This window comes from Lutra lutra, chromosome 16, assembly GCF_902655055.1.
Source record: "Lutra lutra chromosome 16, mLutLut1.2, whole genome shotgun sequence".
NCBI classification, from domain to species: Eukaryota; Metazoa; Chordata; class Mammalia; order Carnivora; family Mustelidae; genus Lutra; species Lutra lutra.
The window spans coordinates 59,608,130-59,626,960 of NC_062293.1; the positions used below are offsets into that span (position 1 = coordinate 59,608,130).

The 18,831-nt window shown below is 56.1% G+C and overlaps 3 protein-coding genes across 5 annotated transcripts; 2 read left to right on the plus strand and 1 right to left on the minus strand.

The window, feature by feature from the left end:
* Nucleotides 1–2,314: 2,314 nt before the first annotated feature.
* On the plus strand, nucleotides 2,315–8,503 carry TM4SF5 (transmembrane 4 L six family member 5). Its single transcript, XM_047708283.1, has 5 exons — nucleotides 2,315–2,544; nucleotides 7,428–7,508; nucleotides 7,818–7,954; nucleotides 8,154–8,334; nucleotides 8,412–8,503. Exons 1-5 carry the CDS (start codon nucleotides 2,368–2,370, stop codon nucleotides 8,424–8,426), a joined length of 591 nt encoding a protein of 196 aa, XP_047564239.1. The 5' UTR covers nucleotides 2,315–2,367; the 3' UTR covers nucleotides 8,427–8,503.
* An 846-nt stretch (nucleotides 8,504–9,349) lies between these two features.
* VMO1 (vitelline membrane outer layer 1 homolog) lies at nucleotides 9,350–10,605 on the minus strand. Its single transcript, XM_047708284.1, has 3 exons — nucleotides 10,206–10,605; nucleotides 9,981–10,096; nucleotides 9,350–9,707 (listed from the first exon to the last, which is right to left on the minus strand). The coding sequence occupies exons 1-3, from the start codon at nucleotides 10,389–10,391 to the stop codon at nucleotides 9,410–9,412; spliced, it is 600 nt and encodes a 199-aa protein (XP_047564240.1). The 5' UTR covers nucleotides 10,392–10,605; the 3' UTR covers nucleotides 9,350–9,409.
* Nucleotides 10,606–12,487: 1,882 nt separating this feature from the next.
* GLTPD2 (glycolipid transfer protein domain containing 2) lies at nucleotides 12,488–14,963 on the plus strand. Of its 3 annotated transcripts, none has more exons than XR_007123492.1 (5): nucleotides 12,488–12,619; nucleotides 12,727–12,791; nucleotides 13,042–13,208; nucleotides 13,303–14,477; nucleotides 14,618–14,963. XR_007123492.1 is itself a non-coding variant. In XM_047708282.1 (5 exons), the coding sequence occupies exons 1-4, from the start codon at nucleotides 12,496–12,498 to the stop codon at nucleotides 13,838–13,840; spliced, it is 894 nt and encodes a 297-aa protein (XP_047564238.1). In that variant the 5' UTR covers nucleotides 12,488–12,495; the 3' UTR covers nucleotide 13,841; nucleotides 13,904–14,963. The 3 variants fall into 3 exon arrangements, 2 of the variants coding, with proteins under 2 accessions (XP_047564238.1, XP_047564237.1); XM_047708282.1 differs by having other exon boundaries at nucleotides 13,303–13,841; nucleotides 13,904–14,963; XM_047708281.1 differs by having other exon boundaries at nucleotides 13,303–14,963.
* Nucleotides 14,964–18,831: the final 3,868 nt, after the last annotated feature.

Sequence of the window (18,831 nt, forward strand, 5' to 3'; positions counted from 1 at the left end):
ATGCACCTGAACAGCAGTACCGCCGGTCAGACCCTGCACCTGACTCTGCCCAGCGGGACGGGACTGAGTCCCCTCTCTGGTCCAGCTGTGGGAAGGCCCGTTCCCGGCAACGTGGCGTCGCTCCAACAGTGAACATCGCTTCTGGCCAGAAAGCCAGAAAGCCCAGCACGAGAAGCCATCTGTACGAGCCCCTCAAGGGAGGCTGCGGGGATGAAAGTCAGGACAAGGGACACTTTTGCAACCCTGACAAGCAACCGCTACCAGGATGTAGAACACACCTCCCCAAATCCGGGAGGATGTGAAAAGCAATTAATGAAAAGAGACAGAAAATCAATGAAGAGATGCATCAGAACCAACGTGGGCATGTTTTTAAAGCATTCAGCAAACCAAACACCAGTTGTCACAACAGCCATCGACAAGTCCCAGGCTGAGCTGGGGGAGGTTCAGAGTCATGTCTGGTTCAAGTGGCAAACTCTTCAAAGCTTTTTCTGAATCTAGTTGATTTTTTTTTAAGATTTTATTTATTTAGGGGTCCTGGGTGGCTCGGTCGGTTCAGCCTCTGCCTTCAGCTCAGGTCATGATCCCCGGGTCCTGGGATCGAGCCCTGCATTGGGCTCTCTGTTCCGCGGGAAGCCTGCTTCTCCCTCTCCTACTCCCCCTCCTTGGGTTCCCTCTCTGGCTGTGTCTTTCTCTCTCAAGTAAATAAATAAAATCTTTTAAACAAAGATTTTATTTATTTACTTGAGAAAGAGAGCATGAGCTGGGGGAGCAGCAGGCAGAGGGAGAGGGAGAAGCAGGCTCCCCATTGATCTGAGAGCCCCATGCAGGACTCGATCCCAGGACCCCGGGATCATGACCTGAGCCAAAGGCAGAGGCTGAACCAACCGAGCCACCCAGAGCACACCCCGCCCCTGGTTGTCTTATAAACAGGAGGAGTCCCTCCCAGATTCTGGCGTTCGTCCTGAGTGATCAGCATTCTCCACTTTCCGTCTCTCAGTGGTGGCCTCAGTGGGCTGCTGGGACGAGCTACGTGAGGGGCCACTGGCTGGACAATGCCGTCTGTGTGACGTCTTCATGTGCCCTCTGATGTCCTGCCACCCCACCTCTCCACAGCACTCCCACACTATCCTTGGGCCTTCAGTTTGCTTTTTGCTGCCAAGGCCCACATCTGGGTCCCATGCCCTGACTGGGAGTCCCCGCGGTCTCTAGCACTGGGCCCTGCCCATGGCGGGGGCTTCATGACTTCACCTCTGGATCAAAACAGACTCTCCATGTCGCAGTGGACAGAACCAGCCCTGGAACTGGTTGGTGGAACCAAAACCTTGACGGGCTAATCAGGCTTCAGGTATAGCTTGATCTGCCTTCAAGACAGTTTCTCTCCATCTCTTGGTTCTTCCGCCCTTGACTGACTTTGCTCTGCGGCAGGCAAGCCCTCCCCTGTGGGGACGCTAGGCCACCAGCAACAGCAGCACCTGCAAGGACAGAGACAGAGCTCCTCCCACCGCAGGCTGAAAACCACCCAACCCAGAAATGACTGGGGCAGGACTGGCTCACATCCTGCAGCCATCACCGAGTCAAACACGAGTCAGACACAGAGGCTGGAGGGACAGAGCGCTTGCATCCATCAGTCCTGGGGGGAGCCCCTGAGAGACCGGAGAGAGAAGCAGGCTCCCCACTGAGCAGGGAGCCCGACAGGGGGCTGGATCCTGGACCCTGAGATCAAGACCTGAGCCGAAGGCAGACACTTAACCTTAACCATGAGCCCCCCCGCAGTGTCCCCAGGAGGAGGGCTTTTTGGACAAGGACTGACAGCACGAATGAGCGGAAGGTGAGGGACCACCAGCATCCTCTTAGTTTCCTTCAGGAAATGCCCCCCCCTCCTGGGCCCACTGGGAACGAGGGGGCCGCCACAGGCCCACGAGCGCACCCCGGGTTACAGAGCGCTTCTCAGACGGCCCATGGCACCCGCGCGACCCACCCCCCAGGCCTGGCGTCACCCCAGCCTTCAGGCCCTGGAAGCCACAGGGACCCCGAGGCAGAGAGGCATGGGGGTTGCACTGAGTCACAAAGCCTGGGAGGAGCCCCAGGTGTGCGGAGAGCAGCAGGTGCATGCGGGGAAGGAGGAAGAGCAGGCTGACCTCAGGCCACTTCCTCCGCGTAGAGCTCCCCACCCCTCCCCAGCCGGGGCCCAGGCCTGTCCACCTCCACCTCCTCCTCGCTGCCTCTCTCCCTTATCTCTCCCTGCTGGCCGCTGCCGCGCCTGGTCCCCAACCTTTGTACCTTGCTCCGAGCTTGCTGTTCTTTTCCTGGACCTGGGAGTCAGGCCTCACTTTCACTCAGGGCTCGCGTCCTCACGGCCGCCTCACCATGTGCACGGGGAAGTGCTCCCGCTTCGTGGGGCTCTCCCTCATCCCCCTCTCCCTGGTCTGCATCGTGGCCAACGCCCTCCTGCTGGTGCCTCAGGGCCAGACCACCTGGACGGACACCACCCACCTCAGTTTGCAAGTCTGGCTCATGGCGGGCTTCCTCGGGGGAGGCCTGATGGTGAGCGGGCCAGGGGGTGGGGTGGGATCCCGAGCAGGGGAGGGGGAGGGGACCTGGAGCCTCTCTGGCCGCCCCCAGATACTGAGCACCTGTGAGCTCAGCACCTGAGCTGAACCGGCCCCCGGCCCCCGGGGGAAAGGGAAAGAAGGAAGGCAGGAGGGCAGCCCCGCTTCTGGGGACGAGGGGAGGGAGGCCGTCCTGCCTGTCTCCCAGCCACGTCCGGCAACAAATGCACAAATGCTAGCACACCTCACCGCGAGGGCAGAGGGAACTGCTAGCTGTGTGGCACCCATCAGGCCAAGATGATGCGGCTGAGGAGGGGGAGGGTAGAGACACGGGAGCCAGGGGCAGGGTCACAGCTCCGTCATCCCACCTGTCACCTCCATGTCCCCTCACTCACGGCCCACCCTGGGCTGCAGAGCTCGGGGCAGCCTGGGGTAGAGACCCCAAGTCCTCCCAGAGACTCGATCTGTCAGAAGTGGGGGAGGGGAGATGCCTCTCTGGACCTCCTCATCCCTATCCTCCCACCCCTCCCTGTTGGGGGGAACTTCTGGAAGGTCAGGATAGGTTAACAGCAGTCATGGGGTGAAGACTACAGACCTGCCCAGCAGGGTTCCTCACTCCTCATGTGAAAGTCTCCCCGGGACAGATGAGGGTCCCCGGGGACAGGGCTCACCAACCTTTGCCTTTTTCTCTGGCCACACTCCTCCATACACCCTCTCCCGATGTCATAGTGCACCCCTCTCCAGCCCTGCCAACCCCACTTCCCTGCAATCTAACCCGTGTACCTCCGGGGTGAGCCCCCCAAGACACCTAGCATACCCCCTCACCCAGGCTCATTCCCAGATGCACTCTTCCCACCTCCAAGCCCTGAGCTGCCCACACAGTCCTGCCACCCCTGCCCACCACAGGCCACGTCCCTGCTTTCCCTGGAGCTGGGTTCCTGCTGCCAAGATCACAGGATCACAGAAAACGGGAATGGGACTGCCTGTTTCACTGGCTGCCATGGGTGGAGGGTAACTGCCTGGTTCAGTGCCCTATATTTGCAGGCATTCGATTAACCCTCTGTGAGCAACGTAAACAAATGAGCAGGATGGGTGTAGGTGCCACCAAGGAAACAAAGCCGCATGCTACGGGGAGGAGGGGGGTGGGGCATGGTTTATAGCATTTTCTTTCTTTCTTTCTTTTTTTAACATCATCTTCTATCCCCTTTGAATTTCACTTGTAGGCAAGAGAGTATACTTTAAAAAAAAAAGATTTTATTTATTTATTTGAGAGAGAGAGCATGGACAGGGGAAGAGGGAGAGGGAGAAGCAGACTCCCCACTGAGCAGGCAGCCCGACGCAGGGCTCTATCCCAGGACCCTGAGATCATGACCTGAGCTGAAAGCAGAGGCTTAACCCACTGAGCCACCCAGGTGCCCCAAGAGTATACTTTTCATTTGTTTTAAGCAAACTCTGTACCTCACATGGGGCTCAAACTCAGAACCCCAAGATCAAGAATCACGTGCTCTACCAACTGAGCCAGTCAGCCCCCGTTATAGCATTTGCAAGGCCTCAATAAGGCGAGATCTGAAATGAACCCCACAAGAGAAAACAAAGGACCCCGCACGGCAGACAGGGGCTGGCAAGGGCACAGGCCAGGCTCGCATATCCGGGGATCATATGGGCGTCCGGGCTTCAATGAGATGAGATCCGAGGTGGGCACCGGCCAGACCCTGTACACCCTTGTGAGGAATCTGAATTTTATCACAAGGACAACAGCAAAATATTGAAGGACCTTTTACCTTCTTTTGAGCGTTTGAACTTGTAAGTCACACGGAGAAGTACCCAGTGAATGTTCACAAAGTGAACCCCCCACAGACCCAGGATGCAGACCAAGATACCGGTCATTACCAGAATCCCAGACAGACCTCCCACACCGGGCTCGACCCCCGCGAGAGTCCCCAACCCCCTGATTTCTAACCCCGTAGGCTAGTTTTGCCTGTTCGACACGTTATATAAATGAAGTTGTCCGGTATAATAATTTTGTGTCTGGTTTCTCTAGCTCCATGCATGTTTGTGATTTCACTGGTATCATTACGTAGACATGTAGTCTATTATTTCCGGCGCGTTCCGGTGTGTGAATAGACCACAATTAATTTAAACATCTTACCGGCGATGGATGTTTGGATAGGCCCCCAAATTGGGTTTATTACAAATAAGTCTGCTCTAGACACCCCTATAAATGTCTTCAGGTGAAATTCTGTTTGCATGGCTGTTGGATGGATACTCGGGGGTGAACTCCTGGTTCTTTAGGTGTGCGAGCATTCAGTGCTGATAGATATTGCCACAGAGTACTCTGAAGCTCTTATCCCAAGTTCATTCCCACCAGAAAAGTAGGAGAGTTCTAGATGCTCCATACCCTGCTGGATTTAGGGGGTCCCACAGGCTGTCATGTGGCACGAGAGCTGGAGGTGAGCCAGTGACCTAAGAGCCCACAGAGGCCACTGTGGTTGGCCAGAGGAGTTGACAGTGGCCGAGAACCAGCCAGGCACCAAGGAAGCAGTTTCGAGCTATGAACTCAGTGTTTCCTTCTGTGTTTACCATGACCCTTCTCTCGGCGCAGAGTAGATGGTGCAGAGCAAGACAGGGGAGCTTGTACAACGAAAGGAGCTTAAATACTTTTAGTAAGAAAACAGAAATCTCAGGTGCCTGGGGGGCTAGTGGGTTAAGCCTCTGCCTTCAGCTCGGGTCATGGTCTCAGGGTCCTGGGATCGAGTCCCGGGTCGGGCTCTCTCTTCGACGGGGACCCTGCTTCCCCCTCTCTCTCTGCCTGCCTCTCTGCGTACTTGTGATCTCTCTCTCTCTGTCAAATAAATAAATAAAATCTTTAAAAAAAAAAGAAAATAGAAATCTCAAAGAGGTAGGTCATTCGAAAACTGGTCAGTCCTAAAGGCAATTCTAGGTATCTTTGGATCCTGGAGCTTCCCAGGTAAGAGAGAGCAAAGCACCAGGGCCAGCGATGGTTCTAGACCTGCCGGGAGACATGGAGGCGGGGAGAGGGAGCATCCAGCAGAACTCCGGTTCAGCTGTGCAGGTGTTTCTGTGAGGTCAGGATGAGTGAGATAACAGAATCAAAACTCCCGGCCCCACCCCTAGGGAGGAACCAAATGCTACCTGGTGCGCTGTGTGCACACAGGGAGGCAAAGATCAAGACAGCTGTGGAATCCCAGAGACCGGCGATAGGCAAAGAACCTGGGGTTGTGCAAGAGATCAAGGCTAGAGCCAAAGAGAGGAGCCTCGCTTGCCTTCCTAGAGCTCAGTCTTTTGTGGGTTTTTTTCTTTTAAAAAAGATTGGTAAATTTTTTTTTAAGATTTTTTATTTATTTATTTGACAGATAGAGATCACAAGTAGGCAGAGAGGCAGGCAGAGAGAGAGAGGAGTAAGCAGGCTCCCTGCTGAGCAGAGAGCCTGATGTGGGGCTCGATGCCAGGACCCTGGGACCATGACCTGAGCCGAAGGCAGAGGCTTTAACCCCCTGAGCCACCCAGGCGCCCCAGTCTTTTGTTTTTTTAAGACTTTATTTATTTATTATTTGAGAGAGAGAGGGTGTGTGTGTGCATGCGTGTGGGTTGTGGGAGGACAGGGAGAGAAGGAAACAAAGAATCCCAAGCAGACACCACGCTGAGCGCTGAGCCGGACATGGGGCTTGAGCCCACGCCCCTGAGATCATGACCTGAGCTGAAATCAAGAGTCGGACAGTCTCCCCGACGGAGCCATCCAGGCGCCCCTCCCAGAGCTCAGTCTTAATGGGCTCCCGTCTGAGGAGACCCTGAAGGCTTTGGGCAGAGAAAAGTCCCCGTTGAAAGCTAAGTTCACTCTGGTGGGAGCGATGTAGGATGGGGTGTTCAGCACGGGGCCAACATAGACGTCTTGTAGAGAGGCTGAGAACGTCATCCTTGTGGGAGGTGATCGGGCGCTGGACCGTGCAGGCAAATGGACAGACAGATTTGAGAACCATTAAAGGAGAAGTTGAGAAGACTTGAGGTCTGGCTTGGGTTTGAAGGATTCCAGTTTTCTGGTGTGGATGACCTGAAAAATATTTCCACTGACGGGGACAAATAAGGTCACAGGGAAGTGAATTTGGGGAACTTTGGGGGACTTGCCAGCTCAGTAGGAGGCTGCCTGGTTTAGGCTAAAACCAAGAGAGTGAAAGGAACACACCCTTCAGCACGTAGATTTGAATCTGAGGCTGAGGACTGCCCCCAGGGGACAGCGGGTGCCCTGAAAGGGACGGGCTGTGGGAGGAGGGCCACAGGGAGGAAGAAGGACAAAAAGGACCAGGGTTGGACCTCGGGGGTCCCTACGCTTCCCATCAGAGCGTTCACTACCACCGTCCTCCGCCCTCCACATAATCCAGCTCACCAGACACTCCAACACCACGGTTCTTCATGCCGCCCAGGGGATTTATAGTTATGGAGCTAGTCTTGACCTCTGGTCCCCCTGGTACGCACAGCTCTGGGAGGTGGGTAGGAAGACCCAGAGAGATGAATCCATTCGTGGAGTGTGAAGTGAGCCCAGGGGGTGGGGGGCTTAACCCCAGGCCCCCTGACTCCGGCTCAAATAGGCACCTACTAGGCACCAAAGTCTGTGGCAGATATCGTGACATTGGGCCCCGCCTTCCCAGAGGCTGCAGTGTAAACCCAGAGAAGTAGGAGCGTACATAATGGTAAAGGTAGAACCCCAGCGCCGTCTGGGAGCATTGGAGATAAAGTCTTCCTGTGGTCCAAAGGGCTGAGGGCATCCCGGGCGGCTCCAGGGGGAGATGAGCACCGGTGCGTGCACGATGCCTGGAAGGGGGAAGGGAGGGGCCGCGCCGTCACACTGACCTTCCTCCGCAGGTGCTGTGTCCCGGCATCTCAGCGGTTCGCGCAGGGGGCAAGGGCTGCTGCGGTGCGGGCTGCTGCGGAAATCGCTGCAGGGTAAGATCTAAACGAGGGCGGGGCCCGGGGCTGGGTCTCAGAACTGGCCTTCGCAGAGCCACCCCTAAAGCCGTGGGAGCTCCCCCGCAGGGTCCCAGCTCCTCCTCGCCCCTCCCCGCCCCCGCTCCCGCCAGCCTCAGCCTCAGCGGGCCTGCAAAGGGGACCGGGGCCCCCACGAGCGCCCGCGGACTCTGGCTCGTTGGGGCAGCTCCGGGCCAGCAGCGGGCTTGGGCCTGGAGCCGAGCGGGGTAAGGCGCTCGCATGCCGGGGCAGCGGCCCCGCTCACCGCCGCTCGCACTGCGCCCCCAGATGCTGCGCTCTGTCTTCTCCTCGGCATTCGGGGTGCTGGGGGCCATCTACTGCCTCTCGGTGTCGGGAGCAGGGCTCCGAATTGGACCCAAGTGCTTAATGGACCGCCGCTGGGACTACCACTTCCAGGACACCGAGTAAGGCTCGGCGCGCCCCCGCCCCTGCGTTTGCCACCTGTCGGGAGCCCGGGAACCCCGGGACGCGGCGCGCCTTCGCCGGGGCCACCTCCACGTGGGCCGAACCCCCTCGGCGCCTGCGCGGGGCTGGGGGCGGGCGCTCCGGGTGCCCGCCCCCCTCTCACGTGACCCCGCCCCCGCCCCCGCTCCCCGGCCGCAGAGGCTCCTACTTGCAGAACCGCACCCTGTGGTATCTGTGCGAGGAGCCGCCCGGCGTGGTGTCCTGGAACGTGACGCTCTTCTCGCTGCTGGTGGCCGCCTCGTGCCTGGAGATCGTGCTCTGCGGGGTGCAGCTGGTGAACGCCGCCCTCGGCGTCTTCTGCGGCGACTGCAGGAAGAAGGTGGGGCGGCGGGGGCTGGGGCTGGAGCGGGGCTCCGCTGGCGGCCTGGCAGCGCCCTCACAGCCTTATTCCCGCAGGGCTCCCCCAGCTGAGGCTGCGCTGACCGCTCTGCTCGCTCCTGGACGCCCGCCTGGCCCACCCCGCCCTGGAAATAAAACTTTGAACTCTCTTGCGCCTCTCAGATTGGGGGTCCCGTCCACGCAGGAGCGCTCCAAGGCCTCCAGACACGCAGGGCCTCCGGAGCGCCCCGGTGTGGGACCCCTGCACGTTTCAGCGACTGGTCCCTGAGCTGTGAGCGTGCGCTCGAATCCAGCGGTAGACGAGACAGGCGGGCTCTATGCGCTCAAGAATTGAACAACCCGGGGGTCTAAGACGGGTCCTTTTTTTTTTTTTTTTTTTTTTAAGGAAATAGATTACTTCACTTTTTAGAAAAACACGCTGGTAATGTGATAGGTATCCGCCACTGGAGGGACTTTTTAAGATAAGATGAAGTCTGAGAAAGGGAAATTAGCCCCGCAATCTGGTGAGTGGGTTAGCCAGCTGGGTCGCTGGGGGGTTCCAGGTCGGGAGCCCCAAGGACAAAGGGGGAAGTCCCAGGTGGAAATCCATACATGGAAAAGCCACTCTTTCACTTTCGTAGGGAAAGGAAGGAAACTGTGGAAAAGACAAATGAGCTTAAACTCTAGAAAATGAGACCTTGAGGTGTTCTAGCTTCATCGTCTCCTAATTTGGTAGAAGTTTCTCAGGCTGAGGTCCCTAGTAGTTTAGAAAGGAAACAGCCTGAGCTCCTAATGACAACCAGGTGTCCGCAGACGCCCTCAGGAGGCCGGGGACTCCCTGCACTTGGGTGCAAAAGTGTGTTTAAGGGCATTTTCCAAGGTTATGGGTCCGTAACTTTCAGTGGCATTTGGGGACTCCTGAGCCCCAAGCCGAATTTGGGCCTGGCCCAGTGTCTCGGGCTGGGAGGAGGAGTGGGGAGACACAGTTTCCTACTCCTGAAACAAGCAAGACCAGAGCCAAGACAGAGAAGCTTTAATAGCGAGCCGTGGGACTGGCCCCGGGGCCGGCGCCCTGGTTAACTGCGGCAACAGAAAAAGCGCACATCGTTGAGCGCGGTGTCATCCAGGAGGCCCCTCGGCCGCTCCACCTTGGTCTGCAAACCGCACAAGCCTTTGGGGCAGGCCTTACTCCACTCTCCAAAGTCACCCCAGGTCAGGCCGGGCCCCTCCAGCTCCGTGCCGTCGGAGCAGCGGAAGCGCACGTTGTTGGCCGCCGTGTTGTCCCCCCGGGTCTCCGGGGCCTCCACGCGCAGTGAGAAAGCCACGAGGAAGCCACCCCTGGGACACCACAGGGGCTCACTCCACACGCCCCACCTGCGAGGGAAGAGGAGAAGCTCTACCTCTGGGTCTTTCCCCCACCCTCGTCCCGACCCAGCTTTGGGGTGTCCTCAGGGGGTGCTGCACGACCCGGGTGGGCGGGGTCTCGTCACCTGACCTCCGCCAAGGGGCGGAGGGGAGGTCTCCACCCACTCCCCAGGTCTAAGCTGCCCCACAGCCCTGGAGGAAACTTCTAGCGCGGAGGGTGGGCATGTAACAGGGTAAGGGGCATATCCGCATCCTGGGGAGCCCTTGGACCCTGTCCCGCACCTTCCAGACTGGGACTGCACCACTTGCTTGTTACGCTCTGCGTTCCCCCGCGAGCAGTGCAGTCGGATCCCGTTCAAAGCAGTGTCATCGCCAGGAATGCCTTGGAGGGGCTCCTCCTGGGCAGGGCGATCGGATGGGTAAGGACCAGTTAAAAGATTGTCATGCTGTGTTCCCTGCACGGGGTCGTGCATCTCCCTCCTCAGAGACCTAGGCCTGAACCCCCACCTTGAGCGAAAACCCGCTGGCGAAGAATCCATCAGGACACATCTCGGGCAAGGCCCAGTCACCCCAAGGACCCCCGTTGGTCACGTCGATGACCGATGCGTAGTCGCTCAGGCGGTCTGCTGGTGTGTGTCCCCAGCAGGTGGCCCATAGCAGCAGCAGCAGCTGGGCTCCTGGCCCCCTCTCCATCCTGCAGCCTCTGTGAGCCTGGCCCCTTACGCAGATTTATACCACCTCTGCTCCTCTGAAGGCTCTGATTACGGAAGGGCCTCCTGGATTAAGTGACACCCAAAACTAATCCGTTCCTTGAACCTTGCAGTCTCCACCTCTGCTCAATGAGACAGAGGCTTCCAGCACCGGGGAAGAGGAGAAGGGGCCCAGAGAACTGACCAACAGTTGAATGAACACCCCCCCCAACCCAAGCATTTACTGCAGGCTCTGACTTCTGGTTCTGTTCTGCTGGCTCTGTTCTGCTGGCGTTGTTACTCAGTCCTCACCCCGGGTGTGTGGGGGGGGATTACCCTTTCTACTCCACAGATGGTGGAAATGGGGCTTAGAGATGGCAAGCAACGTGCCTAAGGTCAAGGTCAGCAAGCTAGGAAACGCTCCGACTCTGGGAAGTGGAGAGACCCTCCGTCTGGGGTTGGAAAGGATGTTCTGAAACGCTGGAGAGGATGGGTAACCAGCAACCTTAGGGACCTCCAGGATTGGAGGGAGCATTAGAGGCAGAGATGGGGTAAGAATCCAGAAACTGTGTGAGCTAGAAAGGACCTCCTTAGTGATTGCGGTCCTGACTCCCAGAGAATCTGGGGTACCCCTTCCCCAAAGAAGAAAACATACACAGACAGGAACAATTCTAGGAAGTTTATGGACAGGGGGTTAAGAACCCCTAAGAACAAGAGATGCTGTTTTTTGGGTTTGGGGTGGGTTGTTTTTTGTGTGTGTGAGATTGATTTATCTATTTGACACAGAGGGAGAGCACAAGCAGGGGGAGCAGCAGGCCGAGAGAGAAGGAGAAGCAGGCTCAGGCTCCCTGTGGAGCAGGGAGCCCCACGTGAGACTGGATCCCAGGACCCTGAGGTCATAACTGGAGCCTAAGACAGATCCTTAACGGACTGAGGCACCCAGGCACCCCAAGAGATGCTGTTTCTGCCATCACTTCCTGGGTCCTTCCCCTGAGTGTTTTCCTAGCTATGACCACCAGGTGGACTCCTATTTGGGGAAGAAAACAAAAAAGACTCGTTTGTCATAGGGTACACCACCCGATTTGCCTGCTCTCCACACTTTCCTGTGTTTATTCAATACATATTTATATAGCAATAATGTATTTTGGCCTAGGCACTATTCTAAGTGCTGCGAGTAGAACAGCGACCAGGAAAAACAAGCCCCCTGTCTTCATCGGAACCCACATCTGCATGGGGGAGATGTGATACATCTTCCGCTGGACCTGGAGCTGTGTGAAGGCTCTTTTGTCTTCTTGAGGCTTAGGACAGGGCCTGGATGCAGAAATAGTTCATAAAGTTTGGTTTGAAGAATAATGTGGGGGGGCGTGCTTGCCTGGATCAGTCCATAGAGCATACCACTCCTGACCTTCAGGTCATAAGTTCAAGCCCTACCTTGGGCAGAGAGATTACTTTAAAAAAAAAAAAAAATTCACACACCCAAAAAAAATGAGTAATGGGAGATCCGGAACCAATCTGGGGTTTAAAAGAAACTAAACCGCAAAAATGTAAATGTATAAAGCATCCAGATGGAGACAGGTCCCCTGGAGACAGGCTTGTGAATTTAGAAGGGGGTACTTCCTGGACCCCAGGTGCCCTGCGTTTGAACTTCATAGGGGAAGATTTATGGAGCAATTGCGGTAAGATTTTCCATGTACAGTGTTTGCACATACGTTACCATTTAATCCTCAGGTGAGATCGACAAAGTACCTATTATTGTCCTCAATTTACAGTGGCGAGAATTCAAGCCCAGAGCTAATGTGGGCCCACACCATGGCTCAGTGGGGGAGCTGGTTCGACCCCAGGCCCTCTTTTCTCTTACTACGACCTGGTCCCACGCGAAGGCAAACGCAGAGACGTCGCTGCCGAACCCTCCCCCCGCCGCCATCCTCTTCGCGGGTGAATCCCCCCAATCTTCTTCATCCGGTCCTTCCCGGCGGGGATGCTGCCCTCCGGGGCAAAGGGCACAGGGGAAGGGGACTTAGTAGGTTAATTATTAACCTAAGTTTAGGGCACCGGAGGCTTCTGCCGAGGCGCAGGGACAAGGGGTGGCTTGGGCTGGAAAGGGAGCGATGGGCCCGGCAGCAGCCGTCGGGGTCGCTTTGCTTCGGCTGGCCTCGCGGCGCTGGGTCCGTCACGCGATTCCTCTCGCGCTCCTCTTGCTGCTGCTGCTTTCTGTCTGCGCTTGGAGCTCGCGTGAGTGCTCGCCGCCCTCCTCGGCTCGGGGAGGAACGGGGAAGCCAAACGCTGGGGACCTAAGTCCCCTCTCCGAGCACTCAGCGCTCGGCCTCGCCCCTCCCCAGGCGCCCCCCCAGGCTGCGGATCCGGGACGCAGCCGTGCATTCCCGAGGGCACGCCGCCGGTCCAGGTATGCCCGGCATAGGGCTGGGGCCGGGAGCTCCGGGTGGGACCCCGATCGCGGGCACGGGGCCAGGCTGAGGATCGGGTGACGGGCGGGTCCTGCGCTTTGGCTCCCCTCTCCCGTCCGCAGCCGAGTACGGCAGGAGAGACGCTAGCCAGGGGTCATTTCTGCAGGGTCCCACGGGGCTGCTGGGCGAAGGAGACCCAGCGGGCTAGGGGTCCTGCTCCCGCCCCCTTCCGCGCGTGTCTACCCCCAGGTCCCGCGGCAGTCGGGTTCCCTGGAGGCCCCCAAGTGGGAAGAGCCTCCGTGTGGGGGCCCCCAGGGCGTGCTGGGCCACGTGATGGGGCCGTTCCGCGCCAGCCTGGACCCCGAAGGGGACGTGGCTTTGTCGCAGTACCTAGCCGGATGGAGGGCGCTGGTCAGGTGAGCGCTCTCGCGCCCCCCACCCGGCGCCGCCTACCGGGGCTCCCCCGCCCCCTCTCCAACCACCGCGCTCTGCCCGCCACCGAACACTCAGGTTCCTAACTCCCCTCGGCTCCATCTTCGCCTTCGCCACGAGCGAGGCCTTCGCCAAAGTGACAGCCCTCGAGGCTCGGGTGCACGGCCCGGAGGCGGCGCACTACTCGTCGCTGTTGGCCATGGCGGCGTGGGAACGGCGGGAGGGACGGCTGGAGCGCCCCGGCGTCGCCCCGCGAGACACCGCCAGCTCCTCGGGCTCCCGGATCCTGCTCTTGCTGCACCGAGCGCTGCGCTGGTCCCAGCTCTGCCTCCACCGGGTGGCGACCGGGACCCTCGGAGGCCCGGACGCCGGCGTGCAGTGCAGCGACGCGTACCGCACAGCCCTGGGCCCGCACCACCCCTGGGTGGTCCGCCAGGCCGCCCGCCTCGCGTTCCTCGCCTTCCCGGGTCGCGGCCGCTGGCTGGAGCTCGCGTGCCCGGGCGCCGGAGAGGCGGAGGCGCGGGCTGCGCTGGTCCGGGTGGCGGGCACCCTGGAGGACGTCTACAACCGCACCCAGGGCCTGCTGGCCGAGCGCGGCCTGCTCCAGCTGGCCTGAAGCCCCCCGCGGCCCCCAAGCGCGGAGACCCAGCCTCCAGGCGTCTGGCCTGCAGGCCCCTGCGTCCGCCCAGTGGGCGGGGCCGCCTGAGCCACGCCTCCGCGTGACGTCGATGCCTGGAGGGCCCGCCCCCGGCAGGGTAGGGTAACGTCCCGCCCGCTCTGCGCAGCCGCGGGGCGAGGGGAGGCGCGGTGGGAGTAAGACGCGCTCGTGGGGTGCGGCGGGTTGGGAGCGTCTCGTAAGATGACTGCAGGCGCTGGAGGGAAGTGGAAACAATGGACGTGGGAAGATGCGTCATCCCTGTTCCCGGCAGCCGGAGACTCTCGCTCCCAGCCACTCCCAAGGCTGCGGGTGCCAGCTGCGTGCCCAGTCTCCGGCCCAGCCCTGCGCCCCGAGCCCCGGCCCAGCGCGGCAGGCTGCTTGCCGGGCTTGTCCGCACACGCAGCCGATGCAGCCCCCGCCCCCGGAGCCGCACCTCTCCGTGTGCGCAGCGGCCTCTGCGTTGGGCCGCCCGAGCGTGAAAGCTGCGCGCCAGGACGCACCAGCGGGCGCGCGGCTCCTGCAAAGGCCCTCTTGACCGCTCCCACGGCAACAGGGAACGGGCAAGTGACCGTTTCACATGCCAAGAACTCAAAGGGTGGGTCCGGCCCACTTTCCTCCTGCACCCCAGAATCCTGTCTATGCAGCTTCTGTTACGTGTCTTCGCTGGAATGTCTGCTAGACGTAAGGAACCTAACATGTCCCAACCTGAGCTTCCGATGCCTTCCCTCCCCGCAGGTACTTCCTCCAGTCTCTGCCAGGGCAGTACATGACCACCGCACTCTTCCCCGTCCTTAAGCCAGAAAGTTGGTAGTCGTCCTGACTTCTGTTTCTCTCTCATCCCACCCACATCTGATCTGCCGAATCTGACCATTTCCCACTATCTCCACTGCCAGACCCCTTGTCACGCCACCTTTATGTCTATCACCCGGATTATTACAGTGGCCTCCTAGTTGTCTCTGTGTCCCATACTCGGTTTCCCTATTGTGGGTTTTCATAGAGCAGCCAAAGTAGTTTCTTGAAAGATCATATCCCATCACTTCTAGGCTCCAAACCTTCCAGTGGCTCCCTATTGCACTCAGATGGAAAAAAAAATGAATTTAAGAAATCAATTTTCTGGGTTATATTTTCAGCTGAGAATGATGAAAACCTTTGTAAAGGTCCTACATGATCTGACTGGACTGGTCAAATTGACCTCTTGGATTTTCATTCACTATTTCAGGCATGATCCTGCCTCAAGATCTTTGAACTGTCTCTTCCCTCTGTCTGGAAAGCATTTCCCCGAAATAGAGAAATGACTTCCCTCACTCCTTCCTTCTGGACTTTATTCAATGTCTCCTCAGGGAGACCTTCCCTAATGATTCCTTTTTTTTTTTTTTCTTTTTTAAGATTTTAAAAATTTATTTATTTGACAGACAGAGATCACAAGTAGGCAGGGGGGGAGGAGCAGGCTTCCCGCTGAGCCGAGAGCCCAGTGCAGGGCTGGATGCGGGGGCTTGATCCCAGGACCCTGGGATCATGACCTGAGCAGAAGGCAGAGGCTTTAACCCACTGAGCCACCCAGGGGCCCCTTCCCCGATGATTCTTTCTAAAATTTCAACACACACACACACACACACACTCTTCCTATTCCCTTCCCTACTTTTTTTTTCCTTAGCATGAGTCACCGTCTAATAACATGCTGTGTTTTGTAATTATTTGGTGTGTTTTGTTTCCATTGAGAAATGCAAGCTGTATGGGGCAGGGAGTTTCTAGACAGAAATGTCCCCTGATGTACATCCAGTGCCTCAAACAGTGCCTGTCTCCTAGTAGACATTCACTAGCCTTTGTTAAATGAATGTCTGAACACACGAAATGGTTCAGATGGCTGGAGCCTAGAGTCCAAATGAAAAGGGGAGGTTGCACAGTAATGCAAATGTAATTAATGCTGCTGAATCATATGACAAAAATGTTTAAAATGCTGAACTTTACGTTACATTATTTATATTTTCCTGCAATAAAAAATTACAAAGTAAAGAGGAGACATGATTCTGGACAGGTGGTCAGGAGCAGGTTCAAGGGGGATGTTACAAACTACCTTGCAGAGATAGGACTCTGTCTCCAGAGTTCACCTGAAGCAGGAGATAGTTTAGATCAGACTCGCAATTCAAAAATCTGCTCCAGCTGTGGTATGTAGAAGACTGCGGCAGGGTCACAGGAAGACCGCTCCACACAACACCAGGAAAATACACGTTCTTCTCAAGCGCACATATGACATGCTCCAAGAGAGGCTGTATGTTAGGACTCACCATAACTCAATAAATTTTTTAAAAAGATTTCATTTATCTATTTGACAGACAGAGATCACAAGCCGGCAAAGAAGCAGACAGAGAAAGTGGGAGGGAAGCAGGCTCCCCGCTGAGCAGAGAGCCCAATGCAGGGCTCCATCCAAGGACCCTGAGATCACAACCCGAGCCGAAGGCAGAGGCCAAACCCACTGAGGCACCCAGGGGCCCCTAGCTCAATACATTTTAAAAGATTAAAACAATAACAAAAAGATTAGGGGCTCCTGGGTGGCTCGGTCGGTTAAGGGTCTGACTTTTGATTTCAGCCTGGGATCGAGACCTGCGTCAACGGAGTGTCTGTTCAAGATTCTCTCTCCACATCTCAAATAAATAAATCTTAAAAAAAAAAATAAATTTCAAAAGACCGAAGTCACAAAATATTCCCTAAAAGGAAATGAAACAGAGATCTGTAACAGGAAGGGATTTGAGAAATTCACAAATACGTAGAAAAGAAACAACATGCTCCTGAACAACCAGTGGGTCAAAGAAGAAATCACAGGGCAAGCATTGTGAGATGAGTGAAAAGGAAAACAAAACACATTAAAGCTTAGGGTGCAGCATAAGCAGTGCTCACAGGGAAACTTGTCCCTGTAAATGCCTATTTCATTTTATTTTTTTAAAGATTTTATTTATTTATTTGACAGAGAGATCACAAGTAGGCAGAGAGGCAGGCAGAGAGAGGGGGAAGCAGGCTCCCTGCTGAGCAGAGAGCCCGATGTGGGGCTCGATCCCAGGACCCTGAGATCATGACCTGAGCTGAAGGCAGAGGCTTTAACCCACCGAGCCACCCCGGTGCCCCTGTAAATGCCTATTTTAAAAATGAAGAAAGATCTTAAATCAATAGATCAAGCGTCCTACTTAAGAAACTACAAAAAGGGGCACCTGGGTGGCTCGGTGGGTTAAAGCCTCTGCCTTCAGCTCGGGTCATGATCTCAGGGTCCTGGGATCGAGCCCCACATCGGGCTCCCTGCTCAGCAGGGAGCCTGCTTCCCACTCTCTTTCTGCCTGCCTCTCTGCCTACTTGTGATCTCTGTTAAATAAATAAAATCTTAAAACAAAAAAAAACTATAAAAAGAAGAGCAAACTAAAACAAAACAAAACAAAAGCAGAAGGAAAGAAATAAAAAGGTCAGAGTGGAGAGGCGCCTGGGTGGCTCACTCAGTTGGGTGTCTGCCTTCTCAGGATCCTGAGATCAAGCCCTGCATCAGGCTTCCTACTCTGCAGGGAGCCTGCTTCTCCCTCTGCCTCTCCCCCTGGTCATACTCTCTCTCTGTCTCTCAAATAAATAAAATACTCTTTTTAATTTCAAAGGCTTTAAAAAAATATTTTATTTATGTATTTATTAGAGAGAGAGCACAAAGCAGGGGAAGCAGCAGCCAGAGGGAGAAGCAGGCTCCCTGCTGAGCAGGGAGCTGATGTAGGATTTGATCCCAGTATCCTGAGAACATGACCTGAATCAAAGGCAGATGCTTAACCGACTGAGCCACCCAGAGGTCTCAAATAAAATGTTTTTTAAATTTAAATGTTTGTGGGGTACCTCGGTGGCTCAGTGGGCTAAAGCCTCTGCCTTTGGCTCAGGTCATGATCCCATGGTCCTGAGATCCAGCCCCGCATCGGGCTCTCTGCTCAGCAGGGAGCCTGCTTCCCTTCCTCTCTCTCTGCCTGCCCCTCTGCTTACTTGTGATCTCTGTCTGTCAAATAAATAAATAAAGTCTAAAAAAAATTTTTTTAATGTTTGTTTCAAAGAATACCAGTGAAGGAAGTGAAAAGACAATCAATAGAATGAGAGAAAATATTTGCAAATCACAAAGACTTAGTATCTAGAAATAAAAAAGAACGCCTAGGATTCAACAATAAAAAGATAACCCAATGGGCGCCTGGGTGGCTCAGTTGGTTGGGCGGCTGCCTTCGGCTCAGGTCATGATCCCAGCGTCATGGGATCGAGTCCCATATCGGGCTCCTTGCTCGGCAGGGAACCTGCTTCTCCCTCTGTCTCTGCCTACTTGTGATCTCTCTCTCTCTCTCTCTCTCTGACAAATAAATAAATAAAATTAAAAAAAAAAAGATAACCCAATTTTGGGGGATCTGGCTGGCTCAGTTGCTGGAGCATGTGATGCTTCACCTCGGGCTTGTGAGCCAGAGCCCCACGCTGAGTGTAGAGATTACTTAAAAATAATAATAGAATAAAAATAAAACAGGCCAAGGATTTAAATAGACATTTCTCCAAAGAAGATATGCAAATGGCCCATTAGCACGTGAAAATATGCTGAACATCACTAATCGATAAGGAAATGGGGGTGGGGGCCACCCAAGATGCCCCTTCGCGCCCAGGAGGACGGCCACAACAGGAAGCGCACAGTGACCGTCAGCGAGGACGCGGAGAGACACGGTGCTCACGGATGCACCCTCGGGGGCAGCTGCTATGGGAAACTGTCATTTCCGCAAAATGCTAAATCCAGAGTTCCTTTCTTTCTTCAAGTCTTTATTTGACAGCGAGCACAAGCAGGCAGAGCGGCAGGCAGAAGGAAAGACAGAAGCAGGCTTCCTGCCGAGCAGGGAGCCCGATGTGGGGCTTGATCCCAGGACCCCGGGATCATGCCCTGAGCCGAAGGCCTACTCTTGACTGAG